Source organism: Habropoda laboriosa, unplaced genomic scaffold (assembly GCF_001263275.1).
Source record: "Habropoda laboriosa isolate 0110345459 unplaced genomic scaffold, ASM126327v1 scaffold871, whole genome shotgun sequence".
NCBI lineage: Eukaryota > Metazoa > Arthropoda > Insecta > Hymenoptera > Apidae > Habropoda > Habropoda laboriosa.
Window position 1 is genome coordinate 48,826 of NW_017100958.1, and position 21,846 is coordinate 70,671.

Below are 21,846 nucleotides of genomic sequence, written 5' to 3' on the forward strand. Positions count from 1 at the left end.
GGTCTTCGTTTCGTTTTAAGAAGTCCTCGAGATCTATCCTCTCGGAGCTATTGAAAAACGCGCGATTCCACGAGGAAGATGTTCGAGGCCGACGACGGCGACGTTCTGACCGGAATCGAGTTATCCGGTGAATTTCGGATGCTAATTACCCGAGTGAAATTGCACCGAGAGGAAAGCTTATTGGGCTAGAACAGGGAAGCTTTCGAGGTTAAAGAGTGCTGGTTGATTGGAGGGGTTCAGTGTGATTAAGCTTCTCGTTAAAGTCCCGCGATACGGATCACGGTGTGTTGGTCGTTATTCCGCGTCACTTGGAATACGCTCGAGAGGGTTGTGAAAAGAGGAAGGTTGGAAAATTGGCAGAATGAAAGTTTACCGAGGAGTTTAGATTTTTTGGAGACGGTAGACTATGCGGTGTATGCGGAGGGTATAGAAATTGAATGTAAGCATAAGTGGAGGCGGCCAGAGGAATTCTAAAGAACCGTCTATGGGCTGAAAAAGTCGGAGACTCGAGACGCTTCGAGTGTGTCTTTCAATGCTCCTTCGCTGAGTCAAGGGCTCTCGAGTAGTTTAGCTGTTCACCGCTCTAAACAAGATCGAGATCTTCGATCGGCCAATCTTTCTTAGCCTTTCTCCTCCTACGTACGGGGTGTCCCAATTTTTCCCCGTCAAACTCAGTCAGACTATTCTACTGTTAAAAGAAACAGGTCCTTTGAAGCTTCGCCGAAAAGTTATTCACTATATCTATCGGTTTTTCCGTCAAGCTCAGAATATTCTGTGGTTATAAGTAAGAAAAAAGTGTTCTGTAAACGTAGTTAAAACTACGGAGAACGTATAGTCGATGGAAAAGATGTAACATAGTATGAAATTTGACACGTTTCCTTCAACGACTATACTTTCCAATTACCAAGCGACAACAAAACTACTCCTCATCGACAAACTTCCTCTTCCGGTGTCGTCCTTGTCCGCCACAAAAGGGGCTCGCGCGAATCCATTCTTCAAGGCGGTAGAAAATGGCCTCGGCGGGGAATTAATTACCGAATGATAAATTAAAACGAGGCTCGGCATTAACCGCGAAAGATAATTTCCCCCGGAGCGGACGAGAGATTTTTAATAAAGGCCTAGGGAGCGGTTCGGCGGGTTGAAAAGGTTCCGTTCAGACAATCGCTCGGCGAAAAGGAAACGGGACGAGATCGGGGATGTAAATACACGGTTCCATCCTCGACGCGTCGCGACCTCTTTGTCCGTACAAGCTCCTTGTGATTGTGATAAGAGCTTAAGGCCGAGAGGATTTTAATACTTAAGCTTGACAAAAGGGTCCAGCCTCGCGATGCCACTTTAACCTGCCTGTTAGTAGAGAGAATGGCGGACGAAGAGAAAAAAGAGAACCCGTTCTGCTTGACGACTGGAGGGACTCGTCGTGTCCTCCCTTCTCTCTCTCCTGTTTTTACGCTCTTCGTAACCTCTCTTTGCTACGAATTTCGGTGTCCCGCTCGGGTGATTATCCTTCGAAACCGCTCTGAGATGGAATATTCACCATTTCGTTTAAGATAAGTGTCAGAAATGTCCGAGCCGGAGTGGGGCGGGCGCAAACTGAATTAAACGTTTCTACGTTCTCGCAAGAGCGAATTTTACACAAAGTCTGTATCCGCGTTGTCTGAGCGTCGTTCGCAAAAAGTGCGCGTTCAACGGTTTTGCGAAGAGCGAGGAGTCCTGCGCGGGATCAGGCCCGGGAAAAATCCAAACTCCCTTTCAGGGAGTCATCCCTGCCGTGTCTTTTCCGCCTCTTTCTCCCCGTTTTGGACCGTGTGGGCCTTGGGATGGGAGTGTAGACTGCAGTGATCCTTGTTTAAGTTCCCCTTAATCTCGCGGTCATCGTCTAACCCCTTCGCACGACGCCTTACACCTCCGAATTTTCTTTAAGAACGCGCTAAAAATTAGAATCAGCTGACCTCTGAGATACTGAGCCACATCACAGATCTAGAAACTACAACCTAAGTGCCTTAAAACTCGCAAGACTTCCGTGCACGAAATTGTAGTGGAATAAAATGATTATTTTAGAAAGACCAAGCAAGGGGATCTAAGAATTTTTACACTTTATATACACGGTGTCGCAACTGTGCCGCAGATGAGATTTGTAAATTATTCATGCATATGCAAGCGGGGACGAGTTCTTATCTAAACAACGAATCGGACGTTACCTTGGCACGAGTAAGGGAGAGAGAGAGAGAGAGAGAGAGAGAGGAGGGTTGTTTCACGTGAAAATTTCCTCGACACTCTTGCTGCCAAATGCTTGGACATCCGGGTCACGCGCCTCGTTTCATGCTAATAATCGTACGAAGCGTGCCAACTTATTTCACGGATCGCCGCTAGCAAGAGCTTCCGGTGCAACCGTTCTGTGATAAATTCGATAAAATCACTCGCGTAAACAGTGTTACTTAGAGAGAGGGGGAAAAGCTCTCGAACAAGAAATATGTGTTTGAATTTCTGCAAAGACTATACAAACGAGGTCGATTTTTCTTTCTCTTTCGTTGGCATTAACGAAGCGTTGAATTATAGGTTCCAGTCCCTCGTTTCTAGTTCTATCTTATTTACGACGTGGCCGGGGTATCGCGAAAATCATCCGTGTCACTTGAATCCGGCCTGGGAGCACGTGTTCGATTATGTTCGCGCGGCGAATTCAATATCAGTCGCGGCGCCGCGCCGCGGTGAATTTCAATCAAACGCCACGGCGCGTGACGAGCTTGTTGCCGATGAATAATGGCGCCACTCGATTCACGATCGACGTGGTAAATGTAGCGCGGCCAAAAGAGGCTCGATGCTCCCCTTTTCAACAAATACCCTCCAACTTTCTGAACCCTTTCGTTGCTATCGGCGCCTGTAGTTCTACCTTAATTCTACCCTTTACGCACTTTCACCTTAATTTAACAAACCGAATTTTGAAACGACGCGGCCAAAATAAGAAATTTTGCAGCCGTGGTTAAAAATTTACCCTCAGTTACCCACGTTGCGCGTTAAAATCTGCCGTAGCGGAAGGGTTAACGTCAGTGGCGATGACCAGAGTGGAGGATTTTTATTTTTTTTTTTCAATCTCTATACCTCATTGATTAATTTCTCCTCGAGTTACGGTGATTCGATTAATTTTAAATTTAAATTTAAATTTACCGTCAGTTACCCACGTTGCGTATTAAAATCTAAAAGAAAGAAATAGAAAACGTCAGTGTCGATGACCAAAGGTGTTGCAGAGCCCCAAAAATTCGTGAAAAATGCTACGCTCTCGAGAACAGAAATCCTCTCTGTTAAATTGCTGTGATAAATCTCCCATAGCTTTCGCAAATCTTCAGAAGAATCTCATCCCTCTCGATCCGTCAGATCAAAGCACTTCCGACTTGTTCCAACGACAAACTGCGAGAAATCTTCGTCAGCTTTGGAGAAGTAGCGATAAATTTCCCACAGATTCCGGTGCCCTCTTTTATAATTTTGCCCGGTGTCACGTGGAAAGGGGGTCGCGCGATAAGCTGTAGCCGCGAAAATAACATAAATCGCGCGGCAGAGGAGAGTAGAAGGGGCGCGGAAACTCGGCCAGAGCCGAAGGAAACCGGCAGCCGGAAGGCTGGAAACGAAGAGGAAGTCGGCCGGGGCTCCTGGAAACCCAGAGAGGAGACCTACTCTCTAGACGTTGCTCTCGCCACGCCAGACAGTGGAGTGCAGGACAGACTGGAGCCAGGAATTTCAGCCGGCGAGAGAGGAGAAATAGCCGGGGTTGCTTGGCCACCAGCCAGAGTCCTCGGCTGACACCCAAGAACTATCTCCCTAATTTTGCTATCCTCCCCCGTCGCGACTTGACCTTCTAATCCAGCTGCTTTCCACTTCGTTCTCCGTGCTCTTTCTTTCATTTTCCTCCTTGCATCGGAAGAAGAGTTTGTGAAAACTTCGACTCTGCGATTAGTTTCGTCTCTGTTGAGTATTCTCTGGGAGTCTTGGTTCAATTCACCGTCGATGTACTTGGTCCACCAGATACACCTAACTTGGAACGACGGTATTCTTGAAAACGAGAAATTTTTAAGCGACCGTTGGGTTTGTGAATTTTTTATTTTCCACTTCTGTCGTAAACCCCGAGGAAACTTTCGGAGAATATTATCCCTTTTATGTTTCACCTACGCTGTGAACATCGAGAAACAGCAATTTTTTATGGAATACTTCCGTAAACGAAGCAGACAGGTTTAAGCGAGGGTGGAAAAACACTCTTCCCTTGAAAGTTTCATCGAGCTAGCTCGAAGAGAGGCAAGTTGGCGTGCGAGTAAAAACCAGTTCAATTGTGCGAACGGTACGCGCGGACAATGCCTACTCTGTACACTTTGAATAAAAGTGTAGTCCGAATTTTTACACTCGTCAGCTCTGCCCTCTGGTCTTCTAATCGTTTTTTAATACCCACTCGCGGACAGAGGGATAAAAGACGACGTCTGTGTGTGTGTGTGTGTGTGTGTGTAGAGGGAAATCGCGTGTGCAATTAATTGCATTAAACAAACAAACCGGCTCTCCATATCTGTAGCGTGTGGGGAATTTTAATTGGCCCCGCGACTGTTCCTGTTTCGATTGTAACCATTTTGGTGCACAAATTACATATGTAGATGTCGCCGTTCCGTGCAGACGTTCCATTTCGTAGCGGGAGAGAGAGAGAGAGAGAGTATCGTTTCATTATGCTAACGAAATATCGATTATGATAATGCACGGGACCGATTGAACTGCGTAGAATTACTGTTATGGCTGAGCATGAAACACAACCGTCCTTATTACACACCGTGTTTTCGATCAATTTGTCTCCTCGAAATATTGTCACGGGCAAGTTATGCCCGCGCCATAAGTGAAACCGATAAATATTAGACCCTCCCGAGAGTTCTCGCGATTTCAACCCTTTCTCGTTCAAAGAAACACTTTTGCTCGAGCCTTTTTGGCGCACCTCTATTTTAATTTTATAAACTGAATTTTAAACGACACAGTAAAAACAACAAATTTTGCAGTCGTGATTAAAAATTTACCATCTGCCGCACGCGTTACTGTATTCAAACCTGCTGCAGTGAAAGGTTTTTAATCTCGCGTACGTCAAAATCTGAATGTTCAATTTGAACGAAATTACGGTTTTTGAATTTTCGCGGGGATTTTCAGGATTATTTAACAGTGTCCTTCTTACTTTTTCATTTTCATTTGTTCCGTCGTAAAAGAACGTACAGCTATGGAATACTCGAGTGAACACTCGATACTCTAGCTCGTTGCTGTTAAAACACCTCGTTAGCGATTATTTCCTGCACAGTGTCACTGACCTGTCGGCTCGATCTCCGTGATTAACGGGACGATCGCGTTGAGGCCGGAGTATCTGAACCGCGTCGTGAATCATTAACGAAATCGATTGCCCGCCGTATTAATTGATACCCCGCGATTACATTTCCCGAGCGGCGGCAAGGAGTTCATGCTTCGTGCACGATTAGGAGAAACAAACTTCGTCACGTTGTGACGAAACTACCGTAGTCCCGATTCTGAAGGAATTAGCAATTTTTTATTCACGAAAAAAGAGAAGAAGAGAAACAGAGGATTTTTCACTTGTGTTAATTCGAAACAAAAGAGATTTTTGACACTTCGTCGTCGAACGGAGTCTCTCCGTATCTCTGTTAAGCGTAGAGCAGAGGATAAAAGGGTAACGATTATTTCGATGAATTTTCGTCGAGCAATTAAACGTTGAAATCCTTTCCATTTGGAGAGATACGCTCGAGCGTGTTTTCATGCGTGCGAATACGCGACAAAGGGGTGGCGAACGCTCGATACTCGCCACCCTATGGGCTTGTTTGCCGAATCGTAACACGCTTTAGCCCCCTTTTTAACGCGTCTCTGTTGCATGGACTCTCCGTCGTCGATTCCGTTGGAATTGTGAACTTAGCACGGAATCGACTAGGACGGACCCACCCTGCTGAAACAGGGAAAAGAGAGAGAGAGAGAGAGAGAGAGCAAACGTTTGATCATGGAAGAAAGTTCGGTGAAATTGATTGTTATTAGTTTGACGTATAACGTTTGCTGTTCTGTTCCGAACGAAGATTGGATGTATCGTGGATATAGAGGGGAGAACGGATAGTTTTAATAGTTACCAGACAAGAAATTTTCAGTAGATTATTGATGGTTGGTTTGAACGTACCGTGTCGTGTCGCAGGAAGAAGGATTGCGATGGGCCAAGGCGTACTCGATGATGGAGAAGCTGCAGAAGAGGACGATCCACGAGGAAAGTCGAGCGTACACCATGATCAAGGTATGTGACGAATTTTATCTGAAAATCTGGCAACAGTCGAATGTCAACAATATTCCACTGTCTTCTGAACGAAATCGAAAGTGTTTTTCACTGCATGCAGTGTTTAATTTTAACAATTGCTATCGAGACGAAGTGAAAAACTTTGAATTCTTTGCCTTTGTTGGAGGTTTGGAATTTTCCTGGCGATAGAGGCCAAGCTTGATCTCGAAAATAGCGAAGTAATGATCGACGAGGAAAGACATCTGGGTAAAAAGATTTTGAAGATTGTTAGAGGTTCTAAGATCGAACGAAAGGAAGATTTTAATGAAAACGTCAATGCTATATCTGGCTTGCGTCTCTATCAATGTTTTCGCAGTCATGCGATGTATCGTGGTCGTAATACATCACGCTATCAGTCCTGGACGAACGTCGATTCGCGGTGGTGTTGTCTACGGTGGCGCGATTTTCCTGAATTATTTGATGACACGTTTCGTCGCGGAGACATCGACAGGCTGCGTTGTCGTAAATCCTCGTTGGTATAATGAACGAAATTCTCCATCGCCTATTTAAATTCTCTATTGTTTAGTTCGGAGAAACATTGACCCTTTCAATTCTTTCAACGAAATGGAAGTAAATTTAGACCATTCTGCGCTTAGTTTCACGTGATTTACACGTACTCGCGATCCACAATGGCGATTCCATCGAGGCGGAAGTGTATTGCTGTACAAATACGCGAATGCGCTCGCTATTGTCGTTGTTCACGAGTTCCTTTATCAGAACAGATATAGAGGGAGGAAGAGAGAGCGCGGTGAGATAGAACGTAGAGAGAGAGCGCGTGGGGAGATAAAGCGCGGAGAGACAGGGCGTAGACAGAGAAAGCGTGAAAAGATGGAACGTGGAGAGATAGAGCGTGGAGGGATAGAGCGTGGAGAGACAGAGCATGGAGAGATGGAGCGTGGAGAGACAGAGCGTGGAGAGATGGAGCGTGGCGAGACAGAGTGTGGACAGAGAAAGCGTGAAAAGAGAGCACGTAGAGAAATATACCGTGGAGAAATAGCGCCTGAATAGAGAGCGCGTGAATATAGAGCGTGTGAATTAGAGAGCGCGTGGATAGAGAGCGCACGAAAATAGAGCACGTGAATTAGAGAGCGCGTGAATTAGAGAGCGCGTGGATAGAGAGCGCACGAAAATAGAGCGCGTGGATAGAGAGCGCACGAAAATAGAGCGCGTGGATAGAGAACGCACGAAAATAGAGAGCGTGGATAGAGAGCGCGTGAATATAGATCGCGTGGATATAGATCGCGTGAATATAGAGCGCGTGGATATAGATCGCGTGAATATAGAGCGCGTGGATAGAGTGCACGTAGATAGAGAGTGCGTGGATAGAGTGCGCGTGGACAGAGTACGCGTGCAGAGAGAGAGGGAGGATATAATTGCATCGTGAGATGAAATTGGAGCACGGTGGTCGATAGATGCGAATCGAATTCAGCCTGATACGCTGGAAATTATTATTAATTTCGCCCAGTGCTGGGGATTCGAGCTCTCGTCTTGGAGAACCCGTGGCTTGAGCACTTGGGACCCGAACTACGATCCTCTCGAATATCAATTAATATGTTCGGAACTGGTTCTAGTTTGCCGGGGAGTAGCAATCGAGCGTTTCGCTACGATGACTGATCGACCGGGTCTTGTGGTTTCCAACGGTCGATGTAATGGATGAATACAAATTACGGCTGCGTTAGAAAGACCGACGTATTGCTAGATTTCTCTTAATCGAGAAACTTTCCGGTGAAATATACTCGGATCAATACCACCAATATTTCATTCGAAAGCGATAAGATCAATTATTATCCATTTCTGGATCTCATGCGTATTACTTCTCATGCTAATTTTACTTAACTTCCACACTCGATATAAATACACGACTAAAATTCATCCAATAATTTTCGTTTGTTACTCTTATCTTCGAGGGCGATTTTCACTCTTTCACTATGAATACGCGTCGAATATTCTTTTTCGTACTACCACGTACCAAAGTTTCACGAATATCGGTGATTATCACTTCAAGAAGCTCCCTTGCAAGGCTATCTTCAGAAAAGAACAGAACGATCAACTGTGAACAGCTCCCAAATGCACCGAAGTTCTTCGGAAGATCGGGAACTCTCTCGAAACCAATGTAATTTGCATTACACCTAACCGCGTGAATCGAACGTTCAGGGACAAGGAGAGCAATATATGTACATAGTTCTCCATGTGGTCGTATCAGAGGGAGGGAGAGGGAGGTTGAACAGTGCTTGGGATGCAGATTTCTCTCATTTCCCGTGGAATGTAAATTCGAGTCCGAAAGAAGGCCGGCTTGAAACGTCAGGTACACTTGACCCACTTGTCAACCAGTCGAAATCTCAATCTCGATATTATCCCGTGATCGCCGTGCCGATTTGATCCAGAAGTATTCGCGGTATGCGGCCTGGCGTGATCGATGGAACGTCGGGAACGTAATTAGGTTGCTCGTAGCCTCAGACGAACCCGCCAAGACCGGATGCTGCCTGTTATCTCGCGTTATTTGTACAGAGGATTATCATCGACTCGAGGAAAAAAGTACGATAAATTCGTACTATTTCTCTCGAAATTCTTCTTAGTTTTTACAACTGGAACAGTCTTTGCGTTACATCCTTGCGTAAGATTATACTTGGCTCTTAGGTTCTAATCAAATTCGAGTGATTTTCTTTTATCGATTAAAACTGCATCATAGTACAGAAGGCATACTAAGCGCGTAGATAATTTTTTTAACAAAGAAGGAATATTTAACAGTGAAGCAACGATTAAAAAGGCGTTCAAGGAATTTTCTGCGAATATTCAAATTTTTCGTTGGCAAAAATATGTTGAAAATTTACCGGAGCATGTTTTCATTAATAAAAATTAATTTTGGTGTCAATACTCAGATTTTTACAATAGTATGCTAATTTCACTTGTAATACATTAGCAGAAATATGTTGAAAATCTACTGGAGCATATTTTCATTAATAAAAATTAACTTTGGTTTAAAGTTTCATTTTTAAATCCCCCATTTCGGTGTCAATATGCAGATTTTTATATGTACTTGTCAATTCTTGACATCGAAACTCTACTAGAGCACTTTTTTTTCCACCATTCCATACTACATTAAAGTTTCATCTATAAATCCACCATTTCACACACAACGACCTAACGCAATCTCTCTTACCCCCAAAATCTTTCTACCGCAGCAATCTCTCCTTCACTCCCCCAACGACTAAGCCCCCTGAAAACACAGGGAAACACAAATTTGCCAGAATTAGCAAGAAAGTTGACCGAGGATGATAAACGACTCTCCATACACCATCTCTGTATTGTACGCAAGCACTAAGGGAGAGATTTGTAAGACGCAAGAAAATCGCAGAAATACGCGTGCGTACATACGAAAGGGTTACGAGCTGTGTACTTTACGTACACGTGTGTGTGTGTGTGTGTACATAGATGGGAACGAGTCTCCTCTGAAGAGTGGAATGAACGAGTTCAAAGCGGGAGAGACTTCTGAGAGGGGACATTAGCGAGACGTCTAAAAATAGCTCGTGTGACGCTTTAAGCTCTCGTGCTTGGACGTCCAAGGACAGTTTCGTGAGATTTCACCAAATTAATCGTACCTCTGTGAGTAAAGCTTGTACCTCTCTATCTGTACAGAGGGAAATTCGTAGCAACTTTAACCCGTATGAAGGAGGCCAGTCGTGTGTACGCGATAACGCGGATCGTTCATCGTGCAAAGATAAACTGCGCTAGTTTCTCCTTCCTTTTTTTTTATTTTTTTCCTGTCAAACACACGCCTGCAAATACACATATCTCCGAACGAACTTTTCGTTCGATTATTTCCCATATTTCCAACACAGAGACGCGACGATCGCTTCGATTTTGTCACGGTGCAGAGGACGAAGAAAGGAAAAAAGAGTGGCGGCGATCTGTTTCGAGTCAGTTTGTCAGAACTAAATTCGAAAAGTTTCCACCAACTTTACTCACCGAATAAACCTCCGATTCTCTAGCTCGAAATCTTCCCTGGGTTTCTTTCTTCCAAATGCGTACCGATGTAATTTACGTTCGATGAAATAAGTTCGGCGGTAGTAGAGGCGCACGAGCGACGACTGAGAGAGAAAACGAGGGAGAAAGAGATTTGGCGGATCGATGAAACGAGGAATAATTCACGTGGCGCAGTTGTACACCTTTCTGAAGGAGGCGGTATTTTTCGATGGTATGATTTAAAGCGTATCAGCTGGTAGAACGATCGTGTTCCTGCGTGATGGCTGCTACAAGAATTAAAGACACCGCGTTGCGCTTTATATATCGGACGAAAGATATATCTGAACGCGCCTCGTCCTCCCGTGAAAGCTGCCGTACCGTATGTTTTATTACGGTATACTTTTCCCGGGCTGTGCAATAACTCTTCCGCGAATTTGCACGCTCGATCATCTTTCCTGGCGTCGCGCGTCGTGTTTCCGCGGAAATTGTCCTCCTAGCGCCTCTGAATCCGTCTGCCAGACGATCTGTGCTTATTACTACGTCGACTAATCGCGAGTTTGTCGTGATAAATTTGTAAAGACGAAATTTTACAGTTCAAGATACGGAGGAGGTTTCGAAATTAAAATTAAGGAAAAATTTGTAAAGGTGAAATTTGACGACTTCGAAATGAAAATTAAGGAAAAATTTGTAAAATTGTAATTTTACAGCGAAATATACAGAGGAGGCTTCGAAATGGGAATTAAGGAAAAATTTGTAAAGATGAAATTTGACGACTTCGAATTGAAAATTAAGGACAAATTTGTAAAGGTGAAATTTTACAGCGAAAGGTACAGAGGAGGCTTCGAAATGGGAATTAAGGAAAAATTTGTTAAGATGAAATTTGACGACTTCGAAATGAAAATTAAGGAAAAATTTGTAAAGATGAAATTTGACGACTTCGAAATGAAAATTAAGGAAAAATTTGTAAAATTGTAATTTTATAGCGAAAGATACATAGGAGGCTTCGAAATGAAAATTAAGTAAAAAGTTTGCAAAGATGAAATTTTACAGTGCAAGATACAGAGGAGGTTTCCAAATCAAAATTAAGAAAAAATTTGTAAAGTTGTAATTTTACGGCTTCGAAATCGAAATTAAGGAAAAATTTGTAAAGGTGAAAGGAGGATGTTAAAAAAGTGCCAAATTTGTAGCACTTCAGGCACCTAAAATTTTAACGAGGCATCATAAACGCGTAATTATTTATGTCAAACGTGATGGGAAAGTTATAAAAAATGTAGACAAAGTTGACGGTACTTCGAAAGGCGAATTGAAACTTTCTCACTTCAAATGATCATAACTTCGAAACGAGTGCATGAAATGAAAAAATTCAAATGCTGTTTTATAAAGGAAAGTCAATATTTATATAGTGTGTAAAAACGTATTGCTGAAATTGCTAATTAATAACTATAAAACGCGACGAATTAAGATAAGGTGCTGCCATGCGAATATTCCGTAAAATGGCGACGACTTCGAAATCAAAATTAAGGAAAAATTTGTAAAGTTGTAATTTTACAGTGAAGGATAGAGAGGAGGTTCCGAAATGAAAATTAAGGAAAAATTCGTAAAGATGAAATTTTACAATGAAAGATACAGAGATGGCTTCGAAATGAAAATTAAGGAAAAAGTTTTTCTCGAAGGTCGCAAGCTCGTGTTTTATTCAATTCGCAGTTGAAGGGTGATTGAAATCTGAGGCGTGGAATTTCGAACAGTACAACTACTTCACTTTACCACCATCATAAAGGCTCAAGCTGAGATGGTGAAATGACGGAGAAAACTTTCATTGCCACCATTAAGTGTAATCTTCTGTACGCGATTATCAGAACGGTGGTTCAAATAGAAACGGGAACACGTACGCTCGTATACGGAAGCATAAAAACCTCCACACACACACACACTCGCCTGGGAGATATACGATCGTGACGGGATTTTTATTTCCCAGCTCTTGCTATCGACGTCACTGAAACGTATATTACTCCGCTCTCCTGTCCCCTAAATACGCGTTTCTAAGTGGTCGCAATCTCGACCGCTCCCTCTTCGACGCGACACTTTGTCCAACTGACCGACATCAAACGGATTATCTAGCACAAACTTGAAACCCCGAAAAATTCCCGGAATTTCCATCGACGATTCGTCTTAATTAACCGAATCAATTTCCACCTCTCTCTCTCTCTCTCTCTCTCTCTCTCTCTCTCTCTCCCAACCAACTGAATTTCCGTCGAGAACTTCTGGAGAACGCGAGAATTACGATCGAGGGGATGTGGATTTTTCGAGCGGTTAAATTGAAATTTATCACGGCGACAGCTCGCGTTTATCCAACGCTGATTTATATTCACCGGGCAGCAAGTAGAAGGGGTCGAAAACAACCGAGTGAATTAAGACGGAGGACGATCTCTATTCCTCCAACTTTTCGTCGTCTCTGTTCTCCGCGAGAGATTTTCCCTTCGCGAAATCGACAAAAGAAACTCGCCACTATTCGAGCGGAGTTCTGTTTATCGAGCGCGATTCCCGGTGACGAGGGTTCACGTTCCGGCCGAATTTTTCGCGGGACACGAGTCAAGAGGGGGACGATAAACGACGAGCTGTTTCTGAAGGAAAGTTTCACCAGTTTCGAACGATCCAGACGATTTATTCTCCCTGTCTTCCTTCGATATTGACAGTCGGGGTATAATTCATGAACCCGTGGTGTACGTGAAACAGTATAATGGAATAAATATACAGCGTGTTCTACTTACTGCATGGATATGCAGAGAATATCTTCGAAAGTACGCTGCTATTGTGTTCCTATAGAAAGTATCGTATGATTTAAGAGGGTAGATACATTATACCGCCGCTTCTAAAAATAGCTAAAACTTTGGGAATTTTTTTTTATAGTCAGTTTCGCATCTTAATAGGTCCCTCGATGTTAATTGGACACAATGGTAAAAAACCAGTTAAACGAAAGGATAAGTAATTAATTTTGTAAATTCTTTTATGAAATATAGAAAATAAACAATTTTTTCTACAAAGAGCCGATGTTACGGAACGGGCCTTCGTCTCAGGTTGGTTAAAGGCGTAAACTTCCAGAAATGTGTTCGATGTCGTTTTATTTAATGTTTAGTTCGAGCGGGTGTCGTTCTAGGTGTATTGTTTTCGACTACCTGTCGATCTTGTGCGGGTACTAGTTTTGGCACCTTGCTTCCGACCAATCAGTGGTCAGGAAAAGGGCCTGGAGTCGAGCGTCGCTTCGTGGGTTTATAATTATAAAGGTGTTTGGTAATGTTAATAATAATATAATAATAACAATGTGTGGGGGAAAAGCAGGTTCGTAACAGCCGAGTAATACAACTTTTTACCGGAAAAATGTGTGAAATTGACACGCGGGACGGTTGAGGGTTAAACGAGAAGCTTCAATTTTTTCAAAGGATACTATTGGAAATGGATTATGGAATGAAATAGTCTTTTAACTTTGTAATATACGATTTATTTACGGTCTCAGAGGAAACGTCTTTACTCTATTGAATCTTCTGAAGGACTGTTTCTGGGCACCCAGAAGAAAGTTAGGGCCCCCTTATACCTAGAAACTATTTACATTATGGTATGGCATTGTGCAGTGAGTGACTCGAAGACGGACACCAGATGCATCTGGTGGAAGTCTTAGTGCCTTTGTTTAAAATAACCCGGAGACATTTTTGTCCTCACTTGATTATTTCCATAGGGTGTTGTTAGAAATAATCCAACAGATACAAATACAGTAAAAATGTTGCAAAATGGAAAAGAGGAGAAATTTGTCGTTTTACATTTTTGACTGTGAATTTAATCAATTTAAATGGAACACCCTGTACACTATAACCCGAAACAATCTGCTCAAGAGTGCTTTACCGCCACGAACAAGATGCAGTTTCACACACGATACCGTAAACGAACCATTTTCCATCATCGTTTAGATAAGTGAGATACAACTTGGAGTTGTTGATTCATGGACCCCAGTTTCGCAGAATGTAGTTTCCACCGTTTGGCAAGCGAGGATACGTCGTTGAACTTTCGGTCAACAATTTGGAATCGGTTTGGAGGGCCGTTCGTCGTGAATCGACCGATACAACGACGGCCGTTAATACGTTTCGCGAGACTCATCGTTATCAACGAACCGTACTAATGGCGAACTTGGGCGAAGAAGTTGGTCGGAAATTTACGGGAATAGTTCCTAGAGAGGAGCGTCATAAATGTCTCGCGGTGCAACGCGTAGATTCGAATTAATTCCAGTTGCGGCAAAGCTACGAGTGATACGCGAAGATCACTTCCGGTCCTGGTATCGTACGAGACCTCGAAGATCGTGGAAACCTAGGCCAAGGCATCATGCCAAATAACGCAATAAAGGGGCGAGTTATTGTAGCAACTGCGGGTTGCTCCAAATTTTTCGACGCGAGTTCGATGGAACTACTTCTTTGCGAATACTTATTTCCTTTGGTTAGCAGAAATTCAAAATCCTGGTTTATCCCTGTTTTGTATTTCGGTGTGTAATTTATATACGCAAATTTAGGTGGAAATCGAGAAATTAACGAAAATGTTAGAATTTTTAATATATTATTTAAACAAATGGACTTTTTTCAGATCTGCTTAGACGGTAATATTCGTCGTTCAAAAATACAAATTTCGCCAATTCGCAGTATCAGTCTATCTGTAATAGTTTCCAAGATATTGGACCAAGTATATGGGAGTTATGGGCGCAGAATCTGAGCTTGCTGGGTAGAGGTCGCGGCACGACAACCCCAGACTTTTCAAAGGCGATTTTCACCCCTTCAACGTGGACGATTATCGATGAAAAGAAATACGTGTCGAATATTTTTTCGAGATCTATCACACACCAAAGTTTCATCAAAATCGAGATGATTTGTACTTTCACACGTACATATCTCCGTTCACGCAACTTTCATTCCACGAAACACGCACAGAAATTCTCCGTCGCTCCCATCTTTCGAACTGGATGTCCTTCGAATCTCGTAAGAAGAAGTACAGTAGCGTATAATGAGAGTACCCGTGTTTATTCTCAAAGGAAAAATTCTCGAGAGGATGGCTCGTGTTGTTCATCGAATCGAGCAAACGAAACTGCACCGCGCGCCGCGTTCAAAGGCCGCGTTTTTAGCCAGGCGTTCAGGAAATCTCTTTCGGGGGATGGACGCTTTGATGCACACTTTCTCGAATGCACCGATCTCACGATGTACACACACGTGATCTTTATCGAGAGGAGGCACGACAAACCCGGCGTCGTCTAGAGATGCAGTCGAGTGTCCCAAATACCCGGCTCGATTCATTGGTCCGCGATACAACGACCCTCTAGAAATAACGGTCTATCCTTGACAACGCCTACCATCTTGGAAATCGAGGCGCACCAATCTTCCTCTGTCGTCATCTCGCGCGTGTATCAGAGGCGACAAAGGACACGAACTGTTTAAAGGAAAACAGCGATCTCCGGTAATCGTCGGTAGAGACAGAGATTTCCCGACTCTGTTAGCAAACGAGTATCATTTCCACGAGAATACAGCCGGATGAAAACGAAAGAGACTCTCGCTGGCTAGCGTTCCCGAGGATCGAACGTGAATTGCGAAAAAGGAGAAGGTCGGAGAGACTAGGAGGAAAGTTTTCCGCTCGATTTAGCAATATGAATCGGTAAATGAAGAGCAGTTCGCGTGGAACGAGGAAAAGTTTGCGAGCACGAGAGAGAGAGAAAAAAGGAGAAGGAAAGAGTCAAATTGGAGAAGGAAGTTGGGGGATACTTGTTATAGAGTCTCTACAATTCATCGAAACGTACGAAGTAATACTGGGGACGATATTTCGTTTACAGCAGCCGCGCTTGTCGTCGACTCTTTTCCCTTCGCTTACCGCTGAATCGCGTCTCTCGACACGATCCTTATGCTAAGTATTCTTTGCAAGTAACAAGTGGAATTACCACGTAGAAAGGGAGAGAGGACCTTCCAATTTATCGCCTATTCAACCGTAACTGAATACCACGATTATTTATCGAATATCTCTCGGACCACGTTTTAAATCCTCCTCGATCAACGCACGCCGCTAATTGTCCAATTTCAATAATTAATCCTGCTTTCAAAGTGGCTCGCCTTTTCTCAGATTACCGGAGATTACGGTGAATTTTCGATCTCGATGTAGAGAAAAGGGGGCCGTTCAACCCTTGCAACCGTGTTACACTTTCGTAGAGCGTGAAAAAGCACGCGGAGGTGGGAGTTTTCGGATAATTAATTTGATGGAAGTTTTAAATAGACCGCTGTAAAGTCGGTCGACGAGCGAATTTGGCGGTTCGAGGACGCGTCGAAACGCGATCTCACCTCGGTTGAAAATTTCACGATACTTTTCGTCCCTGTCGTTGGAATTTAATTCGCGCGATTGATTCGTCCCAGAGCCCTCCGAACGATATGCATTAGAGAAGAAAAGTTGTCACAGTTCCAGCACAGTTTCTCGCCCTCGAGAAAATGCATCGAGAAACCGGGAAGCATTAAACAAATTTAACCCGTTCCAGGCTCCGTAGCACTTGCTCCGGTGGCAGCCGGAGGGTGAGATAAATTTTTATCTCCAGGCTGCAATTAAACAAGAAGGGAAGTTGAGCGGCGAATTCTGCGGCGCGCCGGTTTAAATGAACCACGAGCGCACAGTGCGGGAGTGGCCCGGAGTTTCTGGAGACTTGAAAAAGATGCTTATACACTTCCTTTTTCTTTTCAGCCAGAGAAAGGAAGAGAGGGTCTAGGTTGTTTTGAAAAATACGCTCGAAAAGAAGCGTTGAAGTCAAACCCGAGTAATTATACCGGAAACAACAAGTCTTAATTAACCAGAGTTACGTGCTAAGCTTGAAGATGGAGTTGAAGCTCTAACAATAGATCCTCTAGCTCGTTCTAAGGATAATTTATAACCCTCGTTCAACGTTATTTTCCATAATGCAGCCTTTCGAAGTCTTCCATGTTCCTAAATAATGCTTTTCTTTCCCATTGAAACGTCGTTCCGGCCAAAATCTGCCGCGAGATCGCCGCCATTTTTCACCGGAGTTAACGTCCCGAGGAGCATTAATCAGGGCATCGAGACTGAACGACGAGTTGATAGACCGAAGAGAGAACTGAAGCAGTGTTAGAAGTGACGGTAATAAATGATTGTACTGTTTTTTCAATTTGCCACCTAGAGCTTAGAACGAAGTGTTTGGACGTCTATGGGTATTCAGGTGCCTTTCGTTGAAATGCGATCGTTTAAAACTAGTCGACGCCGGGTACTTGTATCTCTGTGCAACGTGCATTAACGACGAAGTGAAATTTCGGGCCAATAAAGAGAGAGAGGCCACGTCCAGCGAATAAATAGCCTACTGGCTTGGCCTACTTAAACTGTAGGATTGTGTACAGGCAAATCGGTGCTTTCCGCCGGAATTACACCGATCCCCTCTCGAAGTCAAGCCTCTCGTTGCTCTACCCTCTCATCGTTGGATTCTCGAATGGAAATCAAACTCGACGTATCACCGGGTTGAAAGGGAAATCCTTCTTTTTTTCATCCTTTCGAGCTTGCCGTTGGCTCTGATTGGACGCGGGAAAGGGAGACGTTCCTTTGGAAACCTTGCAAGTTTAATTAGCGATTCGTGAATATGTGATCTACGGGTGGAAGTGAAGTTCCATTCTTTCGGTGCAAAATTGTTGGAGGAAACTTCGCGTTCCGAACGTCATTCAGATGATTCTGTTGAACGTGTGTGCTTCTAAGTCCTTTTGTGGTTACCTCGAAAGCTCTCCGTGTAATTCACCGCAATCAGCGAGTAGGTTCGGTTCATAAATACCATAAATATACAGGGATTCGGTAAATCTGGTCAATTTACTCGGTCGGTTCGATGAATCGAGCAATTAACGCGCATAAATTTCCACGCCGGTTGCCAGGACGTGGAAAGAAAAGCGTCGGTTATCCCGACGGAAGCGGATGTAATTCCGGTGTTTCATCGGTGGCAAACGGAGATCGTTAATTTAGATACAAGAGTTCGATTAAATTTAATAAATGTCACAGTTCGAATTTTCCACGGGCCAGAGAAAAACGGGGCATTGATATTGACCCGTGACGCGGGATGAATATTAATATCGTTACGGTTCCTGGCTTGGCGATATCAAGTCGTTGCCTGGTGGTGGTGCACTCGTGGACCTCGATATTCGATGGGTTTTGCCCACTTTTTGGAAAAATTGAACGCGATTCGAACGTCACGCCTCGCCTGGGACCATTCGTCTCGCGACGATACACGCGGCGACGCCACGCGTTGTCCTGCCTTCCGCGATTTACGAGCCGCTGCCAAGGTGCAGTGAAAATTAATCCAGCTGCAATTGAATTTATTTCCATTGCGATCAGTGAGTTTCTGTGATAACAATTTTATTCAAAATTATTTTGAGTTTGATGGAAATTTGTGAACTATTTTCTACGATTTTCTGTGATTTTCTACCATTTCCTTGGTATATTAGTCGATTAGGCTCGATTAGGCTGGGCCGATTTATCAATGACGTCTCCGAATTGTGGCAATGGTCTGGCGCAAATGTTTCGTCGATTTTGATTAATGAGGCGCGACGAATAACGCGCACTGTATTGTTTAACACCCTCGCATATACGCATGTGCTTTTAACGAAATTTCCCCTGAATGCGTTGTTTATGAAACAGCGCGAAATACAGGTAATTAGAAGTTATACTATATGTATATACAATGCTGTGGAAATATACCGGAGATAATTCTTATAAATTAACATTACTATGTAGTTTAAGGAACGAATAAACGACATTTTACCGTGGATAACGATTTCACTTTGTTCTACGTCGAACCTTTACCAATGGTTTCTGGCTGATTTAACTGAATGTCTTCATTGTCCGGAGAAACCAAAGGAACATTAGCGGCACGATTCGTGGATATTCGAACGAGTGCACAGCGGGGTCGCGTCGCTTTGCTTTCACTGGCAAACGGCTGATACCCGACGGATTAAAAGCTTTCCCGTCTCGCTATGGATCTGCGTAAGCAGTTTTTCCTCTGATTTATCGCGGGAAATCTGGCTGCCACCCACCGTGACGTTGCTGCTTTTTCGACGAATCCCTTTCGAAAAAGAAAGAACGACGACGGAATCCCTGGCATTGTTTGAAAAATGCAAGGTAAACGTTGCATTAAAGATGCTCTGAAATGAAAGGAAAAAAATCAATACGGACTGGCAGCCGTACGAACATTCCACACGTCTCTATTGCAAATATTGACGATAAACAATTCCAATTAAAACGGCAGGAACAACTACCACAATTCACGATGTTCCCTTTTTCCACGGTAATTATTTCCACGCGTAAACGAGCATCGAATCAATAGTAATACCATAAAAAACAATTTGTTTCTGCCTTCTGGGGTAACTTTTCGTCCTTCGTGGAGCTTTCAAACTGAACAGGGATATCATAAGAACAGCAGCGCATGGATAGAGTGCGCGTGAATCAGAGAGCGCGTGAATATAGAGCACGTGGATATAGAGCGCGTGAATTATAGAGCGCGTGGATATAGAGCGCGCGAATATAGAGCGCGTGAATTAGAGAGCGCGCGAAATGGATATAGAACGCATGGATATAGAGCGCGTGGATATAGAGCGCGTGGATATAGAGCGCGCGAATATAGAGCGCGTGAATTAGAGAGCGCGCGAATATAGAGCGCGTGAATTAGAGAGCGCGCAAATATAGATCGCGTGAATTAGAGAGCGCACGGATTTAGAGCGCATGGATTTAGAGCGCGTGGATATAGAGCGCGTGAATTATAGAGCGCGTGAATTAGAGAGCGCGTGAACTAGAGAGCGCGCGAATATAGAGCGCATAGAGAGAGCGCTCGTGGATAGAGTGCACCTGAAAAGAGACAGAGCGCATAGGGAGATCGTGGTTGGTTAGGAGTACCATTCACCCCCGATTTATTCTCAAGCCAGCATGACCCAATCTTCGATTGCCCGCGTTCATTTCTGGCACGTGTTCCGTGGTTATATCACTGCCACTACCCTAATTAACGTTGGAAATTTGACTGAACGCGCGTGGTTGTTAGTGCGATCACGATATAGGACGTCACCTGCGTCCCTCGCTTGGGCAGGTCGCCCCCTGCGCGACTTCTTCCCGGGCTGTGTCGCTCCTGGGGACCAGCGACATGGAAATCGAATTGAAATTTAAATTAATGACTTTGCTAGATGTGTCGGTGGCCTGGATACGGTGCTCGCGTAACCTCTGTCACGTTGGGTTAGATCTTTGATTGTGTCGACGTGAGGGAAAAGGACCTATGCTTTCTCTATAGATCGAAGTATCGAAAATCATGTACTCCTATGTTTCCGTTTCACAAAAAAAAAAAGAAAAAAAAAACATCGAATCACACGCATTATCCAACAAACACGAAATCCTTTTTCGTTTAAATACGAATCTAACGACACACTTGGCGGGGAAAAAAACGAGGCAACCTGTAAATGAATAAATTATCACGTTCTAAATACCAGCCATTTAAAAAATGCAACGGAACTTCTCTTCCTCGTCTTGAACGAAATAAAAAGCGAAGTTACACGGTTCACCGTATCAAAATACCGTTTCCACCCGCTTGAAAAATACGAAAAACCGTTTACCAACGTCCTCACAGTCCACGGACAATCGCTCTAGTCACTTCGTTAAGATCAGCCTCCACGCAATTTTCGCGTTGCGAGGCTCTTTCTTTCCTCTGTTAATTACCAAGCCACAGAGGATGAAGGGGGAGGTGGTGGACGAGGGAAGGACACGTTCCACTTTGCTTAATTCCTGAAAACGATGAGCAGCCACGCGGCTGGCTTTGTTGCAGCCGCGGATTTAATAAATTCACGTTTCTGCGTTTTATATTCCTACGCGTATAAGCCACGGCCGTGCATTTTACACGGGCTTCGCGGAAATAAAACGGCTACTCTTCTTCTCCCTTTTCTCCTCTTTTTTTTTTACAGCTCACTCCCACCATCGCGGATTAATCGTTAAACCCTCTAACCGATTGCAAATAAACCCACGGGACGTGGTCTAATCGGATTCACCTTATTGATTCGCGCGCAACTCCACGCGAGTTTATTAAGGGAATCTCTTAATACGGGCAGCACGTCTGACGAGCCGTAAAAATTTCTAGGTAAAACCGCGGGTGTTGTTTCAACCCTCTCTGCCTAGATTCACCGTTATATGAATTTTGGATTAAACACCGGGACGAAGCCCCGGTGAATTCTCTCTGTTAACTCCGGGTTGCGTTTAATCGCGTTATGAATTGTAAATACTAGGAGTGATACACGAGTTGGTGGTAAAACAGGCTGAATAGCTTGTAAAATTGGGGATTTGCGAAAGGGTGAAAGGTCAACGCAGGATCGATAGAAGGATACGAAACGCGTAGAAATTTCAAGCCTTACAAATTTCTCCTTTCTGAATATTTCAGAAGGGGTTTTTTCCCCTCCTGTAACGATCAAATGAAATTTCTACGAAGCAAGGGAAACGTGGGAATCTGGGAAAGTTGGTAGTTTCGCGGAGTA

At 43.9% G+C, this 21,846-nt stretch overlaps 1 protein-coding gene across 1 annotated transcript in view; it reads left to right on the forward strand.

Annotated features, from left to right (window-relative positions):
* LOC108577670 (endothelin-converting enzyme 2-like) overlaps window positions 1-21,846 on the forward strand; it is a 77,078-nt gene that overhangs the window by 40,611 nt on the left and 14,621 nt on the right. The window contains 1 exon segment of the mRNA XM_017940858.1: window positions 6,197-6,292. Within this exon segment, the coding sequence (XP_017796347.1) occupies window positions 6,197-6,292 (96 nt within the window).